The 24,701-nt window shown below is 36.2% G+C and overlaps 5 protein-coding genes across 5 annotated transcripts; 3 read left to right on the forward strand and 2 right to left on the reverse strand.

Annotated features, from left to right (window-relative positions):
- Positions 1-859: 859 nt before the first annotated feature.
- On the reverse strand, positions 860-3,457 carry LOC17876586 (heat shock protein 90-4). The gene is made up of 3 exons (XM_006280039.2): positions 3,304-3,457; positions 2,958-3,099; positions 860-2,860 (listed from the first exon to the last, which is right to left on the reverse strand). Exons 1-3 carry the CDS (start codon positions 3,424-3,426, stop codon positions 1,026-1,028), a joined length of 2,100 nt encoding a protein of 699 aa, XP_006280101.1. The 5' UTR covers positions 3,427-3,457; the 3' UTR covers positions 860-1,025.
- Positions 3,458-5,050: 1,593 nt separating this feature from the next.
- LOC17876193 (heat shock protein 90-3) lies at positions 5,051-7,894 on the forward strand. The gene is made up of 3 exons (XM_006280041.2): positions 5,051-5,267; positions 5,633-5,774; positions 5,859-7,894. The coding sequence occupies exons 1-3, from the start codon at positions 5,145-5,147 to the stop codon at positions 7,691-7,693; spliced, it is 2,100 nt and encodes a 699-aa protein (XP_006280103.1). The 5' UTR covers positions 5,051-5,144; the 3' UTR covers positions 7,694-7,894.
- A 210-nt stretch (positions 7,895-8,104) lies between these two features.
- LOC17875637 (protein transport protein sft2) lies at positions 8,105-10,576 on the forward strand. The gene is made up of 4 exons (XM_006280984.2): positions 8,105-8,509; positions 9,153-9,411; positions 9,508-9,612; positions 10,153-10,576. The coding sequence occupies exons 1-4, from the start codon at positions 8,298-8,300 to the stop codon at positions 10,261-10,263; spliced, it is 687 nt and encodes a 228-aa protein (XP_006281046.1). The 5' UTR covers positions 8,105-8,297; the 3' UTR covers positions 10,264-10,576.
- Positions 10,577-17,161: 6,585 nt separating this feature from the next.
- On the forward strand, positions 17,162-20,902 carry LOC17876988 (LRR receptor-like serine/threonine-protein kinase). The gene is made up of 2 exons (XM_006279408.2): positions 17,162-20,148; positions 20,241-20,902. The coding sequence occupies exons 1-2, from the start codon at positions 17,337-17,339 to the stop codon at positions 20,699-20,701; spliced, it is 3,273 nt and encodes a 1,090-aa protein (XP_006279470.1). The 5' UTR covers positions 17,162-17,336; the 3' UTR covers positions 20,702-20,902.
- A 2,483-nt stretch (positions 20,903-23,385) lies between these two features.
- LOC17876909 lies at positions 23,386-24,491 on the reverse strand. Its single transcript, XM_006282314.2, has one exon. The coding sequence runs from the start codon at positions 24,429-24,431 to the stop codon at positions 23,595-23,597; it is 837 nt and encodes a 278-aa protein (XP_006282376.1). The 5' UTR covers positions 24,432-24,491; the 3' UTR covers positions 23,386-23,594.
- Positions 24,492-24,701: the final 210 nt, after the last annotated feature.

Raw genomic sequence — 24,701 nt, forward strand, 5'->3', positions numbered from 1 at the left:
CATACTAATTGTAATTTTGTTCAGAAGCGATCAGTTTTAACAGCTTCTCAAATCTCCACAAGTAAATTTATTGAGAATTATTTACCATATTGTAATTTCTTCTTACCAAAAAAAAAATCATTGTATTTCTATATAAGAAAGAAAATCAAAATACATTACAAAGGTGTGGATGTAAATCATTGTAATTTCTTAAATACCCACACTATTGCATGAAATCAACTGTAACCTCATTATAACTAGTCTTAGTAACAACAATTTTCGACTTTACTTGATTTTATTTAATTATTATCATTTCTTTCATTACTTTAGATTTATTAAAGGTGTAGATTTTTTTTTTTTTTTTTTTTTTTTTTTTTTTTTTTTAACATCGTAGAAGTTTTTTTTATTTTGGAGAAAATAAAGATTTATTGTTTGGGAAAAGGCAGAAAATAATAATAAAACGTTTTAGTCAAAACGGTTTGAGTGAAAAAAATCCTTACATCTCTATATCATTGAGGTAATAGAGTATGGGGTAGCTTATGATCAAAATGGAACTTGGTTCAGACTTCAGAGTAATCAGACTTAAAGTTATTTCCATTTTTCATCATAAAAAGATTTCCCAGTTCAGTTTTATATTCTCTCAGGGTTGTTCTCCTCGCTGACCACCAAAAGCCTTTATTTTTCTTCTCCTCACCCATCATTGGCCTCCTATGCTATGTTCTCCTCTGTAAGTAAATGTATTGCTGTTATCTCAATGTAGTTTAGATGTACATAATGCCTTATTCATATTTACAATTTTCTGAATCTCATTGTAAATTGTGTCTCTCATGACATCTAATCGATATTATTCAATGTTGTTGTCTGAGATGCTTTAGCGATGTGTTAGAAACTTTTGGAGCCGCTTCAATCATATGCTAGCTATCAAAATATTATCATAGTTAGGTTACTATCGAGTTTTTGTTATAAAAACGACAGAAAAAAAAAGATTACTAAAAAGAGAAACAAATAAAAAACCCCAAAAAGTCTTCTCGACACCGCCAATATTTTTAGTCAACTTCCTCCATCTTGCTACCTTCGGCATCAGCATCATCTTCAAGAGGAGGCATCTCAGCATCGGCTTCAACGGCATCATCCTCGTCGATGCTCAGTCCAAGCTTCAACATCCTGTGGATTCTGTTTCCAAATGTGTTGGGCTCATCGAGGCTGAAACCTGAAGTGAGAAGAGCGGTCTCAAAGAGGAGAAGAACAAGGTCCTTCACAGACTTGTCGTTCTTGTCCGCTTCAGCTCTCTTTCTCAGCTCATTCATGATGGAGTTCTCAGGGTTAATCTCCATTGTCTTCTTGCTCGACATGTAACTACCCGTGCTGCTATCCCTCAAAGCTTGAGCTTTCATGATCCTCTCCATGTTAGCGGTCCACCCATACTCACCGGTCACAAGACAGCAGGGTGAGTCCACCACACGGTCAGAGACGATAACCTTCTCCACCTTGTCTCCCAAGACGTCCTTAATCACTTTGCAGAGTCCCTCAAACTTCTCCTTGAGCTCCTCTTTCTTCTTCTTCTCGTCCTCGGTTTCTTCCAGTTTCAGACCTTCCTTGGTTGCAGAGACAAGCTTCTTCCCCTCGAATTCCTTGAGCTGACCAATGGAGTACTCATCAATCGCATCAACCATGTAGAGGACTTCGTAACCCTTCTTCTTGAGCTTCTCGAGGAATGGAGAGTTCTCAACAGCCTTTTTGCTCTCACCAGTAATGTAGAAGATATCGTTCTGACCTTCCTTCATCCTTGTCACATAGTCCTTCAGACTGGTCAACTCATCACCGCTCTTGGTTGAGTGGTAGCGGAGCAACTCAGCGATCTTTGTCCTGTTCTGTGAGTCCTCGTGGATACCAAGCTTCAGGTTCTTAGAGAAAGCCTCGTAGAACTTGTTGTAGTCCTCCTTGTTCTCAGCAATCTCAAAGAAGAGCTCAATGCACTTCTTCACAAGGTTCTTGCGGATGACCTTGAGGATCTTGTTCTGCTGCAACGTTTCCCTGGAGATGTTGAGAGGAAGATCTTCAGAGTCGACAATACCCTTGACAAATCCAAGGTACTCAGGAATGATGTCTTCACAGTTGTCCATGATGAAGACACGACGGACATAGAGCTTGATGTTGTTGGGCTTCTTCTTAGTGTCAAAGAGATCGAAAGGAGCTCTCTTGGGAACAAAGAGGATAGCTTTGAACTCAAGCTGTCCTTCTACGGAGAAATGCTTCACAGCCAAGTGCTCCTCCCAGTCATTGCTCAGACTCTTGTAGAAAGCAGCGTACTCCTCCTTGTTGATTTCCTCTGGCTTCCTCATCCAGATCGGTTTCTGCTTGTTCACCAAATCCCACTCATGAGAAACCTCCTTAATCTTCTTCTTTTTCTTCTCCTCCTTTTCTTTCTCCTCATGTACTTCCTCAACCTTGCCTTCCTCATCCTTCTTCTCTTCCTCCTCTTCATCATCAGAGATCTCCTTCTCAATGGTCTTCTCAACCCACAGTGAGATAGGGTAACTGATGAACTCAGAGTGCTTCTTGACCAAGTCCTTAAGCCTGCGCTCCTCAATGTACTCCATTTGGTCTTCCTTGAGGTAAAGGGTCATCTTGGTACCTCTACCAAGAGGCTCACCAGAGGTGTCTCTGGTAACAGTGAAAGACCCACCAGCCTGTGATTCCCAAACATACTGCTCATCGTCATTGTGTTTGGTTGTAACAACAACCTTGTCAGCAACCAAGTAAGCCGAGTAGAAACCAACACCAAACTGTCCAATCATGCTAACATCAGCACCAGCAGCCAAAGCCTCCATGAACTCCTTGGTACCAGATCTCGCAATTGTTCCAAGATTGTTTACCAAATCTGTACAATAGAACAAACACGCATTAGTCATCGCAATATAAAAAATAAAAGCACACACAGAGAGACAAAAAAAACCCAATACAAATCAATTACATACCAGCCTTAGTCATCCCGACACCACTATCAATGATGGTCAAGGTGTTGTTAGTCTTATCCGGAATGATATGAATGAAAAGCTCAGGCTGACCATCGAGCTTGCTCTTGTCCGTCAAGGACTCGAATCTAATCTTGTCCAAAGCCTATTTCACCAAAACAAAACACTAAATCGTAAGTAATAATTACACAGAACACATACAAATCTAACTAAATACAATCCGGAACTTGGTAAAATAACAAGAGATTGCTTAATCCTAATTTTAACCTAAATCTGTAGAGAGAACAGCTAAATCAATCCAAGAAGATGATAAACAAAGATAAAAAAAGAAGATAGCGAGAGATCGTACATCGGAGGAGTTACTGATGAGCTCACGGAGGAAGATCTCCTTGTTGGAGTAGAAAGTGTTGATGATAAGCGAGAGCAACTGGTTGATCTCAGCTTGGAAAGCAAATGTTTCTGCGTCCGCCATTATCGTAGATCGGAAAAAAATCAAAAAGCTAAGGGTTTATGAATCGGAATTGAGAGAAATAGCAAATCGTAAGAGAAGTATTGATGCTGAGATTAAGGGGGAGAAGTTGGTATATATATATAGGGATGTGGTGGATACCTTTCATAAGATATAATGGAAATAAAATAAAATACGAAATTGTCATAATCCCATTTGTAATTTTAGTTTCCTTTTCTTTTTCGGAACAGGTTTTCAATTTACATTTTTTTTTGTTTGTTATTTATTTCCTGTTAGCTAAACTAACCAATAGAAAAAGAATAATTTTTATATATGCAGACATATTGTTTATATTTGTTTTACTAAAATTCATTTAAAAAATGAGCTAAAAAAATTATGAAAAATATGAGTCAAATCTTAGAAACTATTTTTCTCTGTAAATTATTACAAAAAGAGAGTTGGGCATAATATTTAGAGCTTTGAAGTTTGAACTATCTCATGAATTTACAAGAGACAATGGAGTTTTTATTTCATTTGGTTTCTCAACAAATAAATATTAATACTAATAAGTTGTTATACATTTGGGGGAGGGGGGGGGGGGGTATAAAATGATGTTTAATTTCGTATATAAATTGTATGTTCTCTTGTTTTGGTTTATATGAGTCTACCAAATAATAATTAGTTATTTGACAAAAAAAATTAGTTGGTTCATCATAAAAGCGAAAAAATAAAAGTTTTTTTTAGATGTATTTGGTTTTAAGTTTGATTTTGAATTCGACTTTGCTGTATATTTGAATTTATATGTTATGTTTTGTCATGTGTTAGTAGTTTGAGGTCAATCTTAATTTTATGTTAGTTTTTGAATTCGATGATATTAAAGGTTTGATTATAAAATTTATATAGTCGAGTTATTCGATTTTATTTGCTTTTAATTAGATGGTGAGATATTCCAACTAATAAAAAACTATTAAACTTTAGTTATGAATTTTATTAAAATAAAATAATTAGTATCTTATTATAAAAAATAATAACCTAATCTATTTTTTTATAGATATGCTCTATTTTTTATGAATCTCCCCACAATAATCTAAAAATATGTGTTTTCTTCTTGTTCTTTTAAAAAAATAAATATTATCATGTTGTTGTTGATATTTTAATTTTTAATTTGAAAAAGATATATACTAATTTGGTAATTTGAAAACTGGAGATATGAAAGAGTTAGGTAAAAAAAAAAGAACAAAAGTTATAGAAAAATTAAAATACAGCAAAGTTATTTTATTTAATTTTTGGTTTTAAAAATAGTAAATTATCATCAACAACAAAAAAAAGGGTAAATTACCAAATTAATTAAAAGAAGATGTAAAACTACACCTGTTCTCAATTAAAATAAATATTATTAAGTAAAATACACCTGTTTTCCGAAAGAGATTAAAAAAAAAAGAAAAAAAAAGGAAATTTTGTATTTTGCATTTTGCTTAGCTACTTTAGTATTTTGCAGATTTACATTTAAAACTAGCAAATAAGCATTATTTTTACAAGTACATAGAAGGATCTAGAAAACCCTTGAAAGGAGACCGCTCACTATATATATATATATTAGAGATTTGCTTCTCCTCCTTAATCTCGCATCAATACTTCTCCCCAGCCCCCTCTCAAGTTTTTGTGTTCGTCTTTCGCTTTTGCTCTCAATTCCGATTCATAAAACCCTTAGCTCTTAGATTGTTTCTTTCAGATCAGTGACAATGGCGGACGCGGAAACCTTTGCTTTCCAAGCTGAGATCAACCAGTTGCTCTCGCTTATCATCAACACCTTCTACTCCAACAAGGAGATCTTCCTTCGTGAACTCATCAGTAACTCCTCGGATGTACGATCTCTCTCCCTCTCTCTCTCTCTTAATGTTTTTCTCATAGTTGAGCTACTTCGATTTGATTTAGTTGTAGATTTAAGTCTGATTAGGGTTTAGTGTTCTTGTGGATTGGAGTGTTTGAACTGATAATCTTAAGTGGAGCATGTGTTTATATTCAAATCTGTCGATTTAGGTTTAGTGTTTTTAAACCAAGGAAGGATTAAGCAGTCTATTTGTTTAGATTTTGGATTCAGCAGTCTATTTGTTTAGATTTTGGATTCAGCAGTCTATTGTGACTTTAACAAGTATAGTTAATTTCGCATATGTTCTGTGTAACTGGTTTCTAATTACGAGTACGCCATTTTGTTCTCTGATGAAAACAGGCTTTGGACAAGATTAGGTTCGAGTCCTTGACAGATAAGAGCAAGCTCGATGGCCAGCCTGATCTTTTCATTCACATCATTCCTGACAAGACTAACAACACCTTGACCATCATTGATAGTGGTGTCGGGATGACTAAGGCTGGTACGTACTTTGATTTCACTCTTTTGTTGTTTCTTAGGTGTTGCATCTCTGTGTTGGCTAATGCGTTTTTGTTGTATTGTACAGATTTGGTTAACAACCTTGGAACGATTGCTAGGTCTGGTACCAAGGAGTTCATGGAAGCATTGGCTGCTGGTGCTGATGTTAGCATGATTGGGCAGTTTGGTGTTGGTTTCTACTCGGCTTACTTGGTTGCTGACAAGGTTGTTGTTACTACCAAACACAATGACGATGAGCAGTATGTTTGGGAATCACAGGCTGGTGGGTCTTTCACTGTTACCAGAGACACCTCTGGTGAGCCTCTTGGTAGAGGTACCAAGATGACCCTTTACCTCAAGGAAGACCAAATGGAGTACATTGAGGAGCGCAGGCTTAAGGACTTGGTCAAGAAGCACTCTGAGTTCATCAGTTACCCTATCTCACTGTGGGTCGAGAAGACCATTGAGAAGGAGATCTCTGATGATGAAGAGGAGGAAGAGAAGAAGGATGAGGAAGGCAAGGTTGAGGAAGTAGATGAGGAGAAAGAAAAGGAGGAGAAGAAAAAGAAGAAGATTAAGGAGGTTTCTCATGAGTGGGATTTGGTTAACAAACAGAAGCCTATTTGGATGAGGAAGCCAGAGGAAATCAACAAGGAGGAGTACGCTGCTTTCTACAAGAGTCTGAGCAATGACTGGGAGGAGCATTTGGCTGTGAAGCATTTCTCTGTTGAAGGACAGCTTGAGTTCAAAGCTATCCTCTTTGTTCCCAAGAGAGCTCCTTTCGATCTCTTTGACACTAAGAAGAAGCCCAACAACATCAAGCTCTATGTCCGTCGTGTCTTCATCATGGACAACTGTGAAGACATCATTCCTGAGTACCTTGGATTTGTCAAGGGTATTGTCGACTCTGAAGATCTTCCTCTCAACATCTCCAGGGAAACGTTGCAGCAGAACAAGATCCTCAAGGTCATCCGCAAGAACCTTGTGAAGAAGTGCATTGAGCTCTTCTTTGAGATTGCTGAGAACAAGGAGGACTACAACAAGTTCTACGAGGCTTTCTCTAAGAACCTGAAGCTTGGTATCCACGAGGACTCACAAAACAGGACAAAGATCGCTGAGTTGCTCCGCTACCACTCAACCAAGAGCGGTGATGAGTTGACCAGTCTGAAGGACTATGTGACAAGGATGAAGGAAGGTCAGAACGATATCTTCTACATTACTGGTGAGAGCAAAAAGGCTGTTGAGAACTCTCCATTCCTCGAGAAGCTCAAGAAGAAGGGTTACGAAGTCCTCTACATGGTTGATGCGATTGATGAGTACTCTATTGGTCAGCTCAAGGAATTTGAGGGGAAGAAGCTTGTCTCTGCAACCAAGGAAGGTCTGAAACTGGAAGAGACTGAAGATGAGAAGAAGAAGAAAGAAGAGCTCAAGGAGAAGTTTGAGGGACTCTGCAAAGTGATCAAGGACGTTTTGGGAGACAAGGTGGAGAAGGTTATCGTGTCTGACCGTGTGGTTGACTCACCGTGCTGTCTTGTAACCGGTGAGTATGGGTGGACCGCTAACATGGAGAGGATCATGAAAGCACAAGCTTTGAGAGATAGCAGCATGGGTGGTTACATGTCGAGCAAGAAGACGATGGAGATTAACCCAGAGAACTCGATCATGGATGAGCTGAGAAAGAGAGCTGATGCTGACAAGAACGACAAGTCTGTGAAGGATCTAGTGCTTCTCCTCTTTGAGACCGCTCTTCTCACTTCAGGTTTCAGCCTCGATGAGCCCAACACATTTGGAAACAGAATCCACAGGATGTTGAAGCTTGGACTGAGCATCGACGAGGATGATGCCGTTGAAGCCGATGCTGAGATGCCTCCTCTTGAAGATGATGCTGATGCTGATGGTAGCAAGATGGAGGAAGTCGACTAAATATTGCACGTGATTGCAATTTAATTTTTCTATTTAGACTTTATTATCGGTTTCTTCTCTTCTTTATGATTTCGTCTTGAACTTCTTTTTGATAATCTTTTATGTTATTACATTTTCGGTGGTAGCTTTTTTCTAATCAACTCTGTTCTTGTGACGAGTTTATTGCGCAAACTCATTTTTTATCAGTGTTATTAGTTATTACTGTCCTAGTTGTGATATTAGCTTAAACACTTTGCCAAGCATTTCAGACTACAAACACTTGTTATAAAATAATAGAATCACAACCCTTCTACTTCAAAATAAGAGCAGTAGAATTCAAAATTTCCAATTCCATATTTATCTTTTAACAAGAAAATCAACATATAATTTATTTACATGTATTTGTACAAAAATCAATCAGTTTCAGTAGTAGTACAAACGAAAAAGAAACAGTCCCCAAAACGCTGCCGTTTTAATACGACGCTTCCTTCATCATCGGTTTGAAGTCTACCGATTTTTCTCAGCTCCGACGTAAAACCACCGATCGGTCAGTATTTGAGATTTCTGAAATCCCCTCGAAATATTTATTTCCTCAAGTAACTGAGACTGAAGAAGAATAACAAAAATGGAGAAATTGGCGAAAGAGTGGTTTTCGATGAGCGGCGGAGATCAGCCGCAGCCGCAGCAGCAGCAGCAGCAAACAGGAACGTCTCTGCTATCTGATTGGAATTCGTATGCAGCATCCAGAGATTTCGAAGAAGATACCGGAGGTCTTAGCTTCGATATCGAATCCGCCGTTAGATCTGCCAACGACACTGTTTCCGGCACCTTTAATGTGTAAGCCTAACATTTCCATTTTTTTTTTCTTCCATTTTAGCGATGGATTCTTCAGCTCGTTAGGTCTATATCGTCACCGTATCTGAAGCAATCAGGTGTTTTTTGTTATGTTTTTGAGGATTCTGACTTGTTAAATCTGGAATCTGGGAAATTGTGATTTACCATAGTGTCTTTAAGCTTTGCTAGATTTGTTGCTCAGTGTAACGCATTCTTAGGATTTGGAGCTATAGTTTGTGAACAGTTTTTGATTAGTGAAGAGTTTTTTAAGGTTTTATTTTTCTCTTCTCTCTTTGGCATCAAAGCACTTATCGTAGATCTTCTTTGTCCTTTATGTTCAGTGAACTTGCTTGTTGTAGACTTGAAGCTAATGGGTCTATGATGGACCTGTAAGATTGTTTTCTGTTATGTGCTATGCTTCTTTTCTGAGTTTCATATGCAAATACATGTTCATCTCTTCATTAGTGGGGTTGGAATGAGAAGATGATCCGTGACTTAAGAGTTGATTAAGAGTACTATCCTGCAAACTTGTTTCCAGTAATCTCCTTGTTTTCTTAACTCTTTTCTTGATTGTGCGATGCCTACTTTTTTCCTTTAACTTGTTGATTTTGTAACCTTATTGTACCCGAATCTGAACTGTTACCAGCTTTTCGAGAGGAGTTAGAGATAACCTGCAGTCTGCAACAAGCAGTATGCCTTCAGGAAAAGCTTTGATGTATTTCGGTTTACTTCTAGCAAGTGGCGTATTCTTCATCTTCATTGCCTTCACCATGTTTCTTCCAGTCATGGTGCTTATGCCACAGAAATTTGCTATTTGTTTTACCCTTGGATGTGGATTTATCATCGGATCATTCTTCGCCCTCCGTGGCCCAAAAAATCAACTAGCTCACATGTCATCACCAGAGGTAACAACAAGACCTAGTTAATTTTTCTGTCCCTTCTTATATCTGCTGTGTGTGCATTACTTACACAGTTATTTTCTTGTTTGCTGGCTTCTCCAGAGGCTTCCACTAACTTTAGGATTCATTGCCACCATGGTTGGTACCATTTATGTCTCGATGGTTCTCCATAGCTACATTCTCTCTGTGATTTTCTCTGCGTTACAGGTACTTGTTTCCATTGTCCTTCTCCACTCGCTACCACTTTCTACATCCTCTGTTTCTCATTGCCAAAAAATTCCGTTTTACTATTTCAAAAATCTGACTTGTGAAGTTCTTTAGACCCTTGATACCTTAAATGAGAAATTTCCAATTAGTAAGTTTATACCTGGGAAACATAATGGGTTTAGCAACAAACATTTAGACTTCTCTTAAAGCTGTTTCTAAATACAAGTAGGGTTAGTATGAAGAAACTGGTCATATATCAGGTTGTTTTGCATATTTACTTGTGATAGAAACAGCTTTGTTTTTGTTATTATTCACCAAATATCGATCTGGATTGCACCAAATATATATGATTATATGCACATTTGATAAGTATAGTAATCTCCTTCATGTTGATATAAAGATTACTCGCCTCGCCTATATGCACGTTCTATAAGTATAGTCATCTCCTTCATGTGGTAAAGGTTTCTTGCATATATGCTCATTCTATAAATATAGTAACCTCATAATAAACGCTTGTATTTGTTCTCTGTGAATTCATAGGTTATTGCACTGGCTTACTACTGTATATCCTACTTCCCTGGTGGATCATCGGGAATGAAGTTCCTCACTTCTACTCTTACCTCCTCTGTCTTCAGAATGTTTGGGAGATAAGCTTTTTGCCTCTGACTTATCCGAAGAAAATAACTTGTTTCTCTGGTGTGTAATGATGAAAAATCTGTTAACAGTGGTTAAAATGACAAATCTGGTAATATATGTTGGTGCAAAGGCTCAAAAGACAAAGTTTTGTTATGACATTTTGATTTTGATTTTTTTCTACCAAACTGGTTCGAATCACCAGCTGGAACTTGAAGAGTGGTCTTGATTTTTACTTTCTTCAAGGTTACGAGTTAGCTTCAGTTTTTTTTTTTTTTTTTTTTTGGCTGTGAATTATTGCATCAAATTAAGGAAGAAACAACATGTAGTAGACTGAATTGTTCTCTTATTTACAATTTTCAAGAAGCAAGTGTACAAATATATATATCGCTTTTTCTTAGCATCATGGCTTGTTAAGTGAAACTATAAGTAAGCGAAGAATAGAGAAAATGCTAGTTTTCGAAATTTCAATAGCTATTCAAGTTTCTACAGTTGAAACTTGAAACTCAAGCTCTGCTCGATTTGAAGATGAAGATACGTGCAGTGGCATACATCTTGATCTCTTGTTGTAAAGTTTGTAGCTAGTAAAGTGCAAACAAATGATAAATGATATATCTAATTAGCTGGGCCCAAAAAGGTCCGGTACTGAATAAGATGGGCCTTTAATAGGACCCCATCAGTCAAAAAGACTCGGAGACTGGCTTTGAACTTTTGGATACAAAAAATCACACCAATAATGCAAAAGATTAGAGATCATAATTTTTATTAATGTAATCAAAAACTAAATTAAGGGAAACCATCACCCCCGCAAAATTGACCGTTAGTGGAGAAATATAATACAAAAACACCACGAACTTGGCATTAGTGCAAGTGAAAGACTCTTTAATTTTCTCTTTTTGTTAAAAAGCAAAGGCTATTTAGGTTAAAAAACAAGGGAGGGAGCCTATTATTGCTTAACATATTCACTAATCACATTTTATGTATTTCCTTTTTGTTTTTGGTTTGGCACCTTCCTATTGCCTTAACAAATTGTTATTGTTTAGGTCTTGTTTAATTTTACCATCAATTTCAGTTAATGTGTTTAGAGTTAGCTAAGTAAATCTTTCGGGAGGACAAAGCATCATATACGTAAAACTACATAACCATGCATATGTTTTCAATTTCTTAAAAGTTTAGACTTATCAATGTTATGGTGTATTATCATTCTAGAATCTAGATGTTTTAAAATATATACAACTGATAGTCTGATATACACAATTAAGGATGTGTTACATTATACTTTATATTTTGATTTTATTAGTGGATTAGTAGTATGTTTTAGACTTTAAAGAGTTTATTTTAATTGTGAGCGAGAAACCCAAGTCCTGGAAATACGGGAAAGGAATATTTGACTCTTTTAATTTTACACCTTTCATCACACGTAATATCCATTTTTATAATATGATCTATAAAACACCAAAGGCCCATTAATCTCATCAAATTAATTATTTTATTTATAGAAAACAAAGAGGTTAATTAATTGATCGCAATTTCGCAACTTACCCACTAAGCAATGTTTTTGGTTTTCAAGACACATCAAGTTAGTGTTATGTTATTTTTTATCTTTCTATAAACATCACTTTCCTTTTATTAATTGTTATCTATTTCGTATTCTGTGAAAAGTGGTATGCAAAAGGTAAAAAAGGATAACACAAAGGAAATTTTTTAAAAGGCTGGCTGGTTCTCTCTCTCGGTGAGAATTTTTCATCGTTACGCAATCACTTGAATAAAAAATTCATAATTATTGTAAAAAAAAAAGATTAGAATGATCGTAAAAAAGAAAAGAGATTATAAACAACATGAAGCGGAAAGGAGCAAAGTAAAGCTGAAAATCCAATTAACAAGATTACGGAAAGAGATTAAAGGACGAAGAAAAAGAGTGAAAGGTAGTGAATAGTGAATACACAAATATTATTATATATATGTTTCCAAAACATATTTGTTGACCAAAAAAAAGTATAAATTGTTGAGTTTCTATTTTATTGTTAGAACTTGACAGTAACAAAGTTACAGAAAACTACAAATCAGCTGTCAGATTATTAAGCTAAAAGTTAGGCTTAATTACTGGATTAATTTCATGAAAAATTGAGTATCAACTGGATTATGCGATTTATTTTTCATATATTATAGAATAGTCGATCTCATTGATATATAGGTAAAGTTGTTGATAATCTTGTCAAAAATAGTTGCAAAAGTTATAGATTATTTTGATGTCTATAGAGAATGTAAAATATAGAGTACTTGAGAGCTAGTTAAACAACATCAATGAAAATGAAGTAAGAAAATAATAAGAAAAGTTGTTACTAGTTTCGATCTACTAATACTTAAGATTTAGGCTCTGAAATAATTGGAGGAGTAGAAAAGGTTATCAGGCAACGAAGAAGAAGGGCTAAAGGTAGTGTTGTTGAGTGCGCAAATCCTTAGGTAGAAGGGAATGAGAGAGCACGTGTGGTTGTTGTCATCACAAGAAGAAAAAAAGGTCACTATTATGATTTCCCTCTTTAAAGAAAGCCATATCTCGTTATCATTGTCCCCATCTCAATTTCACAATACCTACAAACACATATAATGTCTACTGTCTACTTACACACATTCATGCATATATCTCTCACTTTTTCTTTCTTTCTCTCTATGCATACACTTATATACTTTCTTAATTCTATTATACAACAACAAACTATATATAATAGGGTTCGCACTTTGATATATATGGAGATGTCCCAAATTAAACTATCTATATCTCATCCTATATACGTTGATATGGCTTAGTTACTTCTCTCATGTTTGAATCATTCCATGCATGGCTGATCTGATCATCATCTTTCTCGTGTTTAGTTTAACTTGATGCATGATACAAGCATGCGAGGATTCCATTCTTGGAAAAGATCACTCGCATCATTCGAGCCTGACTCGACCCTCGGGGAACATGAACACCTGTTAATTCGAACAAACTGATTGACAATGGCATGAACATATATCTTGTTCATAGTACTATATCTTAATTAGCTATATAATTATAACCTCCGCAAAACTTCGTTTGTAACTTTATTATTTAGTAGTATTACTCAGACAAAGTTTTTATTGACTATGTCGAAAATGTCACGACAATAGAACGAAAAAAAAAATTAAAATAATTAGCCTTGTATAGTTTTCAAAAAATTTATGATTTTTGTAAATTGTAATCCATAAGATTACCAAATTAAATATGGTTCTCAAATGACTTTTATTTTTTTTAATATTGTAGATAGTATTTATTCAAATATAAAAGATAGAACATTATCTTAGAGATATTTTTTTGCATTGTTATTTTATGGATTGGTTGGTTGTGCAAATTATATTTATATTGTCAGCAATGGTTTTCTTACTACAGTGTCTTAGTAGATCGTAGTCGTCTGAGAGTGGTTACAACCAATGGAATTTTATCAACATGACCACTCATAAGACGTAGCATTATCATTGATCAACCATCATATATATATATATATATTTGTTATATATATTCATTGGATCGACAAATCAAACAAATAAACAAAGTAGTTTTGATCGATGCCCACTTCTTTTCACACTTCTGTACTTCTGCCACTACATTCTTGGACTGCTTCTGCTACTAAAATACCCCACAATGGACCAGTTCCTTTATTTCTTTTTTTAATTGAATATATCAAATTGATAACAGACAAATAATTTGTGTATTAAATTATATATAAAAAAACTAAGTAAAAAAAAATTGCACATCGTAGTCCTCGATCAGATCACACACTTTGATAAATCTATAACACTTCACTTATTAGTGCTGATGTATCCACTAAATTAAACAAGCTTAACTGGATCCAAGATCCCAAATGAGTTGATAAAACATTCCATACAAATATCGGCTTTGAAACCTAAAAGGAGTTAAACCAAATAATTTTGCATTTTCAAAACGTTTATGAGATTGTCATACCGTGTTCTCACTAGCTATTATATATGTAAGTGACATCTTCAAATGATGTCTATCTCCAAAACACAATGTTGAATTATAATTTGTATTTTCTTTTTGTAATTATTCTTTTTTATTATATGGAAAATTAAACTAATATTTATCCTAAGTTAAATATATATCATATACGTAGGTGTATTATCTATTATCATCATGTGGGTGAAACGTGACATAGATCCAGATCTTGTTCAATTGTCGTAATCAAGTCTACATCTTTTAATTTATCTTAATTGCTATCATCACTACTATATATTAACTTTGTTAAAAGTAATAAAAACAATCACATTTCATTATCATAAAAACCATCACCCTTCATCGCATGCATGTGAAAGTTTTGAGATGAATCGCTTTCGATTCAGAAACCTAATTAGTAAAACTAAAAAAGATGTCAATTTAGACTCAAGTGACCATGCATGCATGTATAGTTTGGAAGCTACTTAGTCATAACAGTCCTGAATTGTCTAAATGATTCGAAAATAATGATAGATGCGATAGACAAAAGAACAATATGGACCATTTAATGATAATCATATAAGATTTGAGAAAGAAATATATAAAACTTTTCACAAATTTTGGAAAAAAATACAGTTGGGTGCTTGTCTTTTCTCTTGCATCTTTTGCTGTCTCTTTACTTCCTTCTTGTTTGTTGGTTTTTGGTTTTTGTTCTTATTATTTCTTTCCTCTTTTATGGACCATATTCGTTTAACTCTTCCCACACATGTATGTAATTCGTCTCTTACTTATATATCTTTATTTATTTTGAAAACTACAACAATATGAGTTATAAACCAAAGAACAAAAAAAAAAAAAGTTATATATCAAGGATTGTCAAAACCTTTGGAGCAGATTCCAAATGATCAAAGTACATACGGCGAAATCGAATTCGAAATGTTTGGTCTTAAAGTTGATCAGGTCAGTGTACTTACCACCGCGCCAGTGCACCTGTGCACACTTTACTCACTACTCAGTACTCACTAGTAGTCAAGTTTGATTACTTTTAGACTACATCCCCACTAGTATATATATGCCTATGATTTTGTATGTACATTTTATAAAAATGTAATAATTAGACTCCAAGAGACATACTTGTTTACTTGTTACCATTAATTAATGCATTTGTAACTCTTAAGAATATATGTTGTCTATAACGTAAAACCAAAAATTACATATTACGAAACGCATATCATGATTGATAGTTAGTATAACCATCTTTTCAAGTGTAATTTACGGTAATTAGAGTACACACTATACCATAATTAATTGCCTGCAGAATAAAACCATGTTGTTGAAATGCTTTCTCTGATCATCACTTTACTATATACTTATTTTAGTGTAACTATGTGTATAGATATATGCTGATATGCACATGACCATCTCTCTATATATTGATACTCTTATTTATATATTTTTGATTCTACTATGGCATGTGACTTGAGAGGTGTGGTGTTATATCTTTATATATAATTAACCTTAATTCTTGACCTAATGATGCTTGACCCATGATCTTAATTTTAATTTACTTTATCTTTTCCTCTTTTCTTGCTTTGTTTTGTCCAGTTCTCCTCTCTCTTAATTTTGTAATCAGTCTTCTTAAACTTGAGTCCAAGAAGTTGGATCTAAACAGCTTCATCTTAATTTAATACCTTACAAAACTATTAGGTAGGTAACATTATTTGTTTTATCTGAATGTTACTACTTACCTAAACTTTTCTCTTCTCATATTTAATTTTGTAAGAACTTCTCTATACAATCTTAATCTCTAGCAAATACAAACTATATATATATATATGTAGTCGATTGGTGCTTCTGCTTGGTCTTGATGTAACGTACACCAAATATATATATAGAGTTCTTAGACTTTTAGCATGCATTAGTTGTATGAGCAATCATATAGCTAATATTAGCATTATGTATAATATAATTACAGCGAATGAAATGAACCGACAAGATGAGCAGAGATAAGCATTATAGTAAATTTATAGTTTAACTTCCACATAAATTCCTAGCTTGCATGTGCATTTCACTCTCTTCAAGATTCCATGTTTCAACTACTAAATTTTTATAATTTATTACTTAATATAAGAAATCCAAAGTAGATTTCTCCATCTTCCTCATCGTCACTAAAATTTTAAATTTTCATTTTTCTAAATTTTACCTTTACATTACCCACTTCCGACTCCCCCATAGTAATTAAACAAAAAGAATAACAGAAGTAGGAAGGGAAAGAAACAGATCATCTCAATCCAAAGTTATTAAACACAACAATTATGTTAAGCATTTTTTTTATCAATAATAGGTGGTTAGTATTCAACAAATATCATCATTAGTAACAAAAAAATCATTATTGATTTGTGTAAACATTGTCTTTTTTTTTTGTTTCTTGAAAATAACAAAAACAATAGGGCCAATTTTAACAAGTCATTTTCTGATTTGATAACCTAAATTTTTTTCTTATGATTTATGACTCTTATTATATAGTTTGTTCAATTGGAGTTGCATGCAACTTGTATCTAGAGCCGTATACTTTAGAGTTTTCGATAATGAATAATAAATTATTTTTTCTAATTACCATTTATGAACAATATTATCAGCATGCCTCATCTAAAGGTCATTTACCACAAATAAATCTACTTCCAACTACTATAAAAGAAGAAAATATAAAACACTTCTATACAAAAATACCATCAGTATTCAGTAATATGCATCATTTATATATTTACCACAAAATAAATCGACTTTTAAGTTTTAAGTATGTCCTTAACTCAATTTCATTTTTTTCTATTTTATTCACAAAACAAATATATTGAAAACAAGAAAGAAAAAAAAAGAAGAAGAGAAGAATCAAAGTTAAAAAATGGAAAATAATAATAAAGGAAAAAAGGTAGAGGTGCTTTTTGGGATCCAGATCTTCGTTTGCTACTTCTTCTTCTCTCTCTCCTTTGGTATGCTCTGTTTTTTTATATTTCTATAAAAACAAAGTAAAAACCAAATCCATGGGGTTCTTCGCTTCACAATCCCAACGCACTTCTCTCTCACTTCTTCTTCTTCTTCCTCCTCCTCTCCCTCTTCACCAATGCCACGTAACCCTAGATTCTGCTTCTTCCTCTCCCTCTTCCTTCTCTTTAACTCCTCTGTTTTCTTCTTCATCCCCTGTTTCTCGATAGACGAACAAGGTCTAGCTCTCCTCTCATGGAAATCTCAGTTAAACATATCCGGAGACGCTTTGTCTTCTTGGAAATCCTCCGATTCGAACCCTTGTCAATGGGTCGGAATCAAATGCAACGCGGGAGGTCAAGTCTCGGAGATACAACTCCAAGACATGGATATTCAAGGTTCTTTGCCGACGACGGATCTCCGGCGGTTTAAGTCTCTGACTTCACTAAGTTTAAACTCCGTGAATCTCACCGGTTCAATCCCTAAGGAGCTCGGAGACTTGTCGGAGCTAGAAGTTCTTGATTTAGCTGATAATTCTCTCTCCGGTGAAATACCAGTTGAAATCTTCAAGCTCAAGAAACTCAAGACTCTGTCTCTCAACACAAACAATCTCGAAGGTGTGATCCCGTCGGAGCTAGGGAATCTCGTTAACCTCGTTGAGCTCACACTCTTCGACAATAAACTCGCCGGAGAGATTCCTAAAACCATCGGAGAACTCAAGAATCTAGAAATCTTCCGTGCAGGTGGTAACAAGAATCTCAGAGGTGAGCTTCCTTGGGAGATTGGTAATTGCGAGAGTCTTGTGACTTTAGGCCTCGCCGAGACAAGTCTCTCCGGTAAACTCCCGGCATCTATCGGAAACCTGAAAAAAGTTCAGACAATAGCTGTGTACACCGCACTCTTGTCTGGTCCAATCCCTGATGAGATTGGGAACTGCACAGAGCTTCAAAACCTCTACTTGTACCAAAACTCAATCTCCGGATCGATTCCTGTATCACTAGGACGTCTCAAGAAGCTTCAAAGTCTTCTCCTATGGCAAAACAATCTCGTCGGCAAAATCCCAACGGAGCTCGCCACCTGTCCTGAGCTTTTCCTCGTCGACTTATCTGAAAACCTCCTCACCGGAAACATCCCAAGAAGCTTCGGTAACCTCCCAAATCTCCAAGAGCTTCAGCTCAGCGTTAACCAGCTCTCCGGTACAATCCCTGAAGAGCTAGCGAATTGCACGAAGCTGACGCATTTAGAGATCGATAACAACCAAATCTCCGGCGAGATTCCGCCGTTGATCGGGAAATTAACAAGCTTGACGATGTTCTTCGCGTGGCAGAATCAGTTAACCGGAAAAATCCCAGAGTCTCTATCTCAATGCCAAGAGCTTCAAGCGATCGATCTCTCTTACAACAATCTCTCTGGTTCGATCCCTAACGGAATATTCGAGATACGAAACCTCACGAAGCTTCTCCTTCTCTCTAATTACTTATCTGGATTCATACCGCCGGATATTGGGAACTGCACGAATCTGTACCGGCTTCGTCTCAACGGAAACAGACTCGCTGGGAATATTCCGGCGGAGATTGGGAATCTGAAAAATCTCAACTTTATCGATATAAGCGAGAATCGTCTCATCGGAAGCATTCCTCCGGCGATCGCCGGTTGTACAAGTCTCGAATTCGTCGATCTACACTCAAACGGTTTAACCGGTGGTTTACCCGGTACGCTTCCGAAGAGCTTACAATTCATTGATTTATCAGATAATTCGTTAACCGGTCCTTTACCAACCGGGATCGGATCGTTAACCGAACTCACGAAGCTCAACCTCGCCAAGAACCGATTCACCGGCGAGATCCCTAGAGAGATCTCGTCTTGCCGGAGTTTACAGCTTCTCAATCTCGGCGACAATGGATTCACCGGAGAAATACCAAACGAACTAGGACGAATCCCGTCTCTTGCGATATCTCTGAATCTCAGCTGCAATAACTTCGCCGGAGTGATCCCGTCGAGATTCTCCAGCCTCACTAATCTCGGAATCCTCGATGTCTCTCACAACAAACTCGCCGGAAACTTGAACGTCTTAGCTGATCTACAGAACCTCGTCTCACTCAACATTTCATTCAACGAATTCTCCGGCGAGTTACCAAACACTCTGTTCTTCAGGAAACTGCCACTCTCTGTTCTTGAATCAAACAAAGGGCTTTTCATTTCGACCCGACCCGAGAACGGGATCCAAACCCGACACCGCTCCGCCGTGAAGTTAACCATGTCGATCCTCGTCGCAGCAAGCGTCGCTCTTGTTGTCATGGCGATTTACACTCTCGTCAAGGCACAAAAAGTCGCCGGGAAACATGAGGAACTAGATTCTTGGGAAGTGACTCTTTACCAAAAACTCGACTTCTCCATCGACGACATTGTCAAGAATCTAACTTCAGCTAACGTGATCGGAACGGGAAGCTCCGGTGTTGTTTACAGAGTCACAGTCCCGTCGGGTGAAACATTAGCCGTGAAAAAAATGTGGTCAAAGGAAGAAAACGGTGCGTTTAACTCGGAGATCAACACTCTCGGTTCGATTCGACACCGCAACATAATCCGTCTTTTGGGTTGGTGTTCGAACCGGAATCTGAAACTCTTGTTCTATGATTATCTCCCTAACGGGAGTTTAAGCTCTCTGCTTCATGGTGCCGGCAAAGGAAGTGGAGGAGCTGATTGGGAAGCTCGTTACGACGTTCTTTTGGGCGTTGCACATGCACTAGCTTATCTTCACCATGATTGTCTTTCTCCGATTATGCATGGTGATGTTAAAGCTATGAATGTCTTATTGGGTTCACGGTTCGAATCTTACTTAGCCGATTTCGGTTTAGCAAAAATCGTCTCCGGTGAGGAAGTTATCGATGGGGATTCGTCGAAATTTAGTAACCGGCCTCCGTTAGCCGGTTCTTATGGTTACATGGCTCCAGGTAAAATTCAAAATTCTGTTTCTTAACGTTATGATTACGAGTTTCAAATTTTTGCAATATATAACGAATATTGATTTGTTTTGTGTTTACAGAACATGCTTCGATGCAACATATAACGGAGAAGAGTGATGTATATAGCTATGGAGTGGTGTTACTAGAAGTATTAACCGGGAAGCATCCATTGGATCCGGACTTACCCGGAGGTGCTCATTTGGTTCAGTGGGTGAGAGATCATTTAGCCGGAAAGAAAGATCCTAGAGAAATTCTTGACCCGAGACTCCGCGGACGGGCAGATCCGATCATGCACGAGATGCTACAAACTCTAGCGGTCGCATTCCTTTGCGTGAGCAATAAGGCAGCCGATAGGCCGATGATGAAAGACATTGTGGCAATGCTTAAAGAGATTAGACAGTTTGATATCGAGCAATCGGAAACCGATATGATGAAAGGCGGAAAGAAATGGCAGCCGCAGCCGTTACCACCGGAGAAAATTGTCAGTACTCCTCGAGGTTCATCTAATTGTTCGTTTGCGTTTTCGGATGAATCAGTATAAAAGAAAACTACTACAACGATTAGGGTGATGACAAAGTGTGTGAATATTTGTTGCCAATTGATGATTTGATAGAATCAGGAAAGAATGATCTAAGCTTAGCTTAGCTTATTATTTTGGTTTGTGAGTTTTAATTTTATTGTCTTGCAAACGAGTTAAAGAATGTAATGTACAATAATTGAAAGTGGTTTATTTTTATTATTATCTTGTAAGTTTCCAAAGTAAATTACGAGCAAAAATAATAAGAGATAAACCAAAAATTCATAGATCCAAGAATATATATAAATATATAATCCATATTCTATCAAATTTGTCTGACCATTGCAGAAGATAAATTTGTTGTATATGAGCGTGCATAGTGCATAGATAAAAAAAGGGATGAAGAAGATTAGTTTCAACATCGATTCACAATTATATTATCCAAAAATAGAACATGTTGAGTTATTTTATTTATATAAAAGAAAGTTAAGGTATATATATATATTTTGTGTGTGTAAATTTTGGAGCATTCAAGGAATAAAAATGGAGGTAATAATAAAAAGCCGGGAGTGTTTGGAGTTATATCACATAGGAAAGATTCGTTCTTCTTTATTCAAAATGTTTTTAATATTTCCAATTATCTAATTGTTTAGAAATGTTTTGGATGTTTGCTAAGTTTTGTGAAATTGAGAAGAGAGGCTTTCGACGTGGGATCACGTGGACCCACGCGCCACCCCATCACATGCTCATGTGTTGTCTGAATAACAATGACTTTCCAGCCAACGATCACCAATTTTTTTCTATCACCTAAATATGTAATATTTATATTTTTGGTTTGTATATAATATAAGCTATTGAAGATGACTCTCGAGGCTCAAATAACCTTTTTTAAGCTAACAAATATAAAAGTTTCGTGTGTGTACACGATACTAAAGAAGTGCGAGCACATGCCTAAAACCAAATGTATAAGAACGACAGTTTTCAGTTTTGTGTGTTGTTGCTTCTCTTTGTTGTGTATATGTTTTGTCTATTTTTAATCTCTTTTAAGTTCAAAGACATTTTGACAGTGACTTCCACAAAAGATTCTCATATTAGTCTGCATTTTGAGTTTCGTCAATCCGCGGCCACTCTAATGCAAATACTGTAGTTAGTTTAATTAGTTTGTATATATCCATTACTCGTGATATATATTAAAATGATATATTTTTCGTATTTTGAACAAATATGACGAAAGAATAATACGAAACAAGCATTAGGAAACCTAATGGAACTGTTTGTTTAGTTTGGACAGTTCCGTAAGATATTTTATTAGGGAAGAAAAAAAAAAAGAGTAAATGAAAAGAAAGGTTTATATGTGAAGTCTCGCAACAGACAGAAGCAACCAAAAGCTTTATAATGATGATTATGCGGAATGTACGGGAACCACTTCATGTTTTCGATTCCATGTATTGTGCACATACTAACAACATTACATCACCTCATGATTTTTCCAAGTCATGTGCCCCCATGCATGTATGTGTTTCTCCAAACCATTTCCTTTTGATAGGATATGAATTAGCGGGCCTAACGGGCCTCCTATGTGCCCACTTGTTTTAGCCACAGAAGATTTGTATCAAATTGAATTAGTGACAAAATATACAGATTCGAGTAAACCATTCACGATAACCAGAATCGGTTTAACCTAAGTGTAGTTTACTTAACCGATTCGTAACTTGAGGGATGCGTTTTGTTCTAATGGGGTTAGGGCCGTTTCTAGATATAGAACGTAATGCTGTGTACGAAACTGCTCTCCTACTTCTACCTTTACTTGGAAGTCCTCTCTCCTACCGGAAATTTTGCGAGCTGCACTGGATTTCTCGGTTTGCAGCAGAGTGTGAACCCATCTCGAAACAGTGGGTTCCTTAAGATGTTAAAAGATGATGAAGCAGAAGACCTTGAAGCTGAGGTGCTTAAAGATAGCTCTAATGATGAAAAAAGTGTTGTTGATTCCAACTCAAGCACCGATAAGGCGATACCGGTGTATATTAGGATTCGGGAACAGAACTAAGTTTCTGCAAGAACTAGGAAAACAGAGTTTTAATTTCTTGTAGCCCAAACTAGGTCATGTTTCTTTTCTCATTCGTCTAGATAGTATAGTTAGTACAGTACTAAACTACTAATGATACCTTTTTAAACAGGCTAATTCAAGCTGATAGAATGAAATGCATAGAGATTTAGAATTTGGTTACTATCTTCTTATTGACGCAAGTGTTAAAATTGTGAAAGAGTCTATTTTGATCCCTGTCATAGCCTACCTTTAGTTTTTAGGTCCTTTTACTTTAGTTTTTGTTTAAAGATTTTGCTGAGATTTAAGGCTATTATTCTTATACAAGTAAGTTTACATGATTGTCCTGCGTAAGCTAGTTGAACTTTAAGCCAATCAGTTCTAGCTTAACTTTTTTTGTTCTCTGCCACTTTTGTAGCTAACCCCTGAAGAAAAAGTTTTGAATTAAGTTAAGGCATTGAATTAAAGAAGAACTTCATGCTGTGTTTTGCTTCTTTTTACTTTGAATATAATTCTTTTGATTACTTAAACACTAAAAGGAACTAACATAGGAATCTACGGTCAGATCCTTGTTCTTTAAGATTGTGTCTTGTGAATCAAATATGGATCTGATTTTAGTAGTCTTGAAGCATGATTTGAATAAGGGATAGAATCTGTGGCCTTATAAGAATTATCTCTTTGACTCAACTATATACAGTACATCAACTTTACTAGATCTGTCTTAACAATATAGAACAGACTCTTATCTCATTCTTGCATAGATGGAGTCTACTGAATCTTGATTCGTTTTTACATCTTGTGAGTGAGCAGACGAAAGATTTGTGTTCAAAGAACACAATAAAAGCTAGAGAATTTGAAGATGACCTCTGTTTTTCACCATCTTTTTGTAGTGCAGTTCCGAGAAACCAAGCCACCTCCTGGTGGACTCGTCAGTTGTAGCTGACAACTCCCGTGCAGCCAATACGAATAAGGAACAAACCCAAGAACAGCTTTCACTTTGAATTTACTTCTGATTTCATAATCTATCCTATTGCTTGTCACTTGTCTTCTGAGCTCAATTATATGGTTTACAGGCAAGAAGATCGAAGCTGAAATCAAACGGATTGGTTCTAGCCTAGTCTTGCCGTTTCTTAGCGAAAACGGCAAGACACCTTGTGTGGCAATCTTTATGTTGGCAAACCAGAGCTCTATGAGAAGATTCTCAAACCTCACATTCAGTTTCTTGTTTCGGTTGGTGAAATTCAACTGCAACAACATATCACCGTTGAAATAAACAGGTGACTCGAAGAGGATTGTGTTGAGCTTTGCATTAGAGATGTCGAAAACAGGGGTTCTTGGTCTGACGGCAAGAAAAAGAATCAAAGTAGCAATCCCAAAGACTATAAGAAGTATGCTGAAGATAAAACACAAAGCCGCACCACACCAAATCCATGGACTGGTCCGGGTTGTTCTAAGCCGCAAGAGAACCATTGTCTCGTGTAAAGGCTGTGATTCCATACCGTCTAGCTTAGGCGTTGCAGGGCTGCTCTGGTGAGATAAAGGTGATTTAGACTCAATCACTTCCGTGGGAGCTATTGGTGTTGTACTCGGAGTAGAATTTGTTCTTCTTGGAGTTGTTCTCCATGGTGTGTTTATTGGAGTATACCATTTTGAAGATGGCGTTTCCCATGGAGGGGTTTCGGACGCTTGCGGTGGATGAAGATTTGACATGGTGTTTTTTTTTTTATGGCTTGAGAGTTGAAGAAGTAGAAGAGGAAGAAGGAAACTCTAGAAACTAAGATGTGTGTTGAATGAAAGGAAATTTTGGGAATGTGTAATGGTGTTTGGTTAAATAGGAAAAAAAACAAAAAAGTTATTATTAATTTTTAAAACTTTTTTTTATAAAGAGAGATTGTGAGTGGGAGAAAAGGAGGGAGCTTTTGCTTAATGGGATGGGTTTTGTTTTGTAGATTTGCACCATGCATTTTATGTAGAAAATTA

The sequence above is a fragment of the Capsella rubella genome, unplaced genomic scaffold (genome assembly GCF_000375325.1).
Source record: "Capsella rubella cultivar Monte Gargano unplaced genomic scaffold, Caprub1_0 scaffold_8, whole genome shotgun sequence".
Classification (NCBI taxonomy): Eukaryota; Viridiplantae; Streptophyta; class Magnoliopsida; order Brassicales; family Brassicaceae; genus Capsella; species Capsella rubella.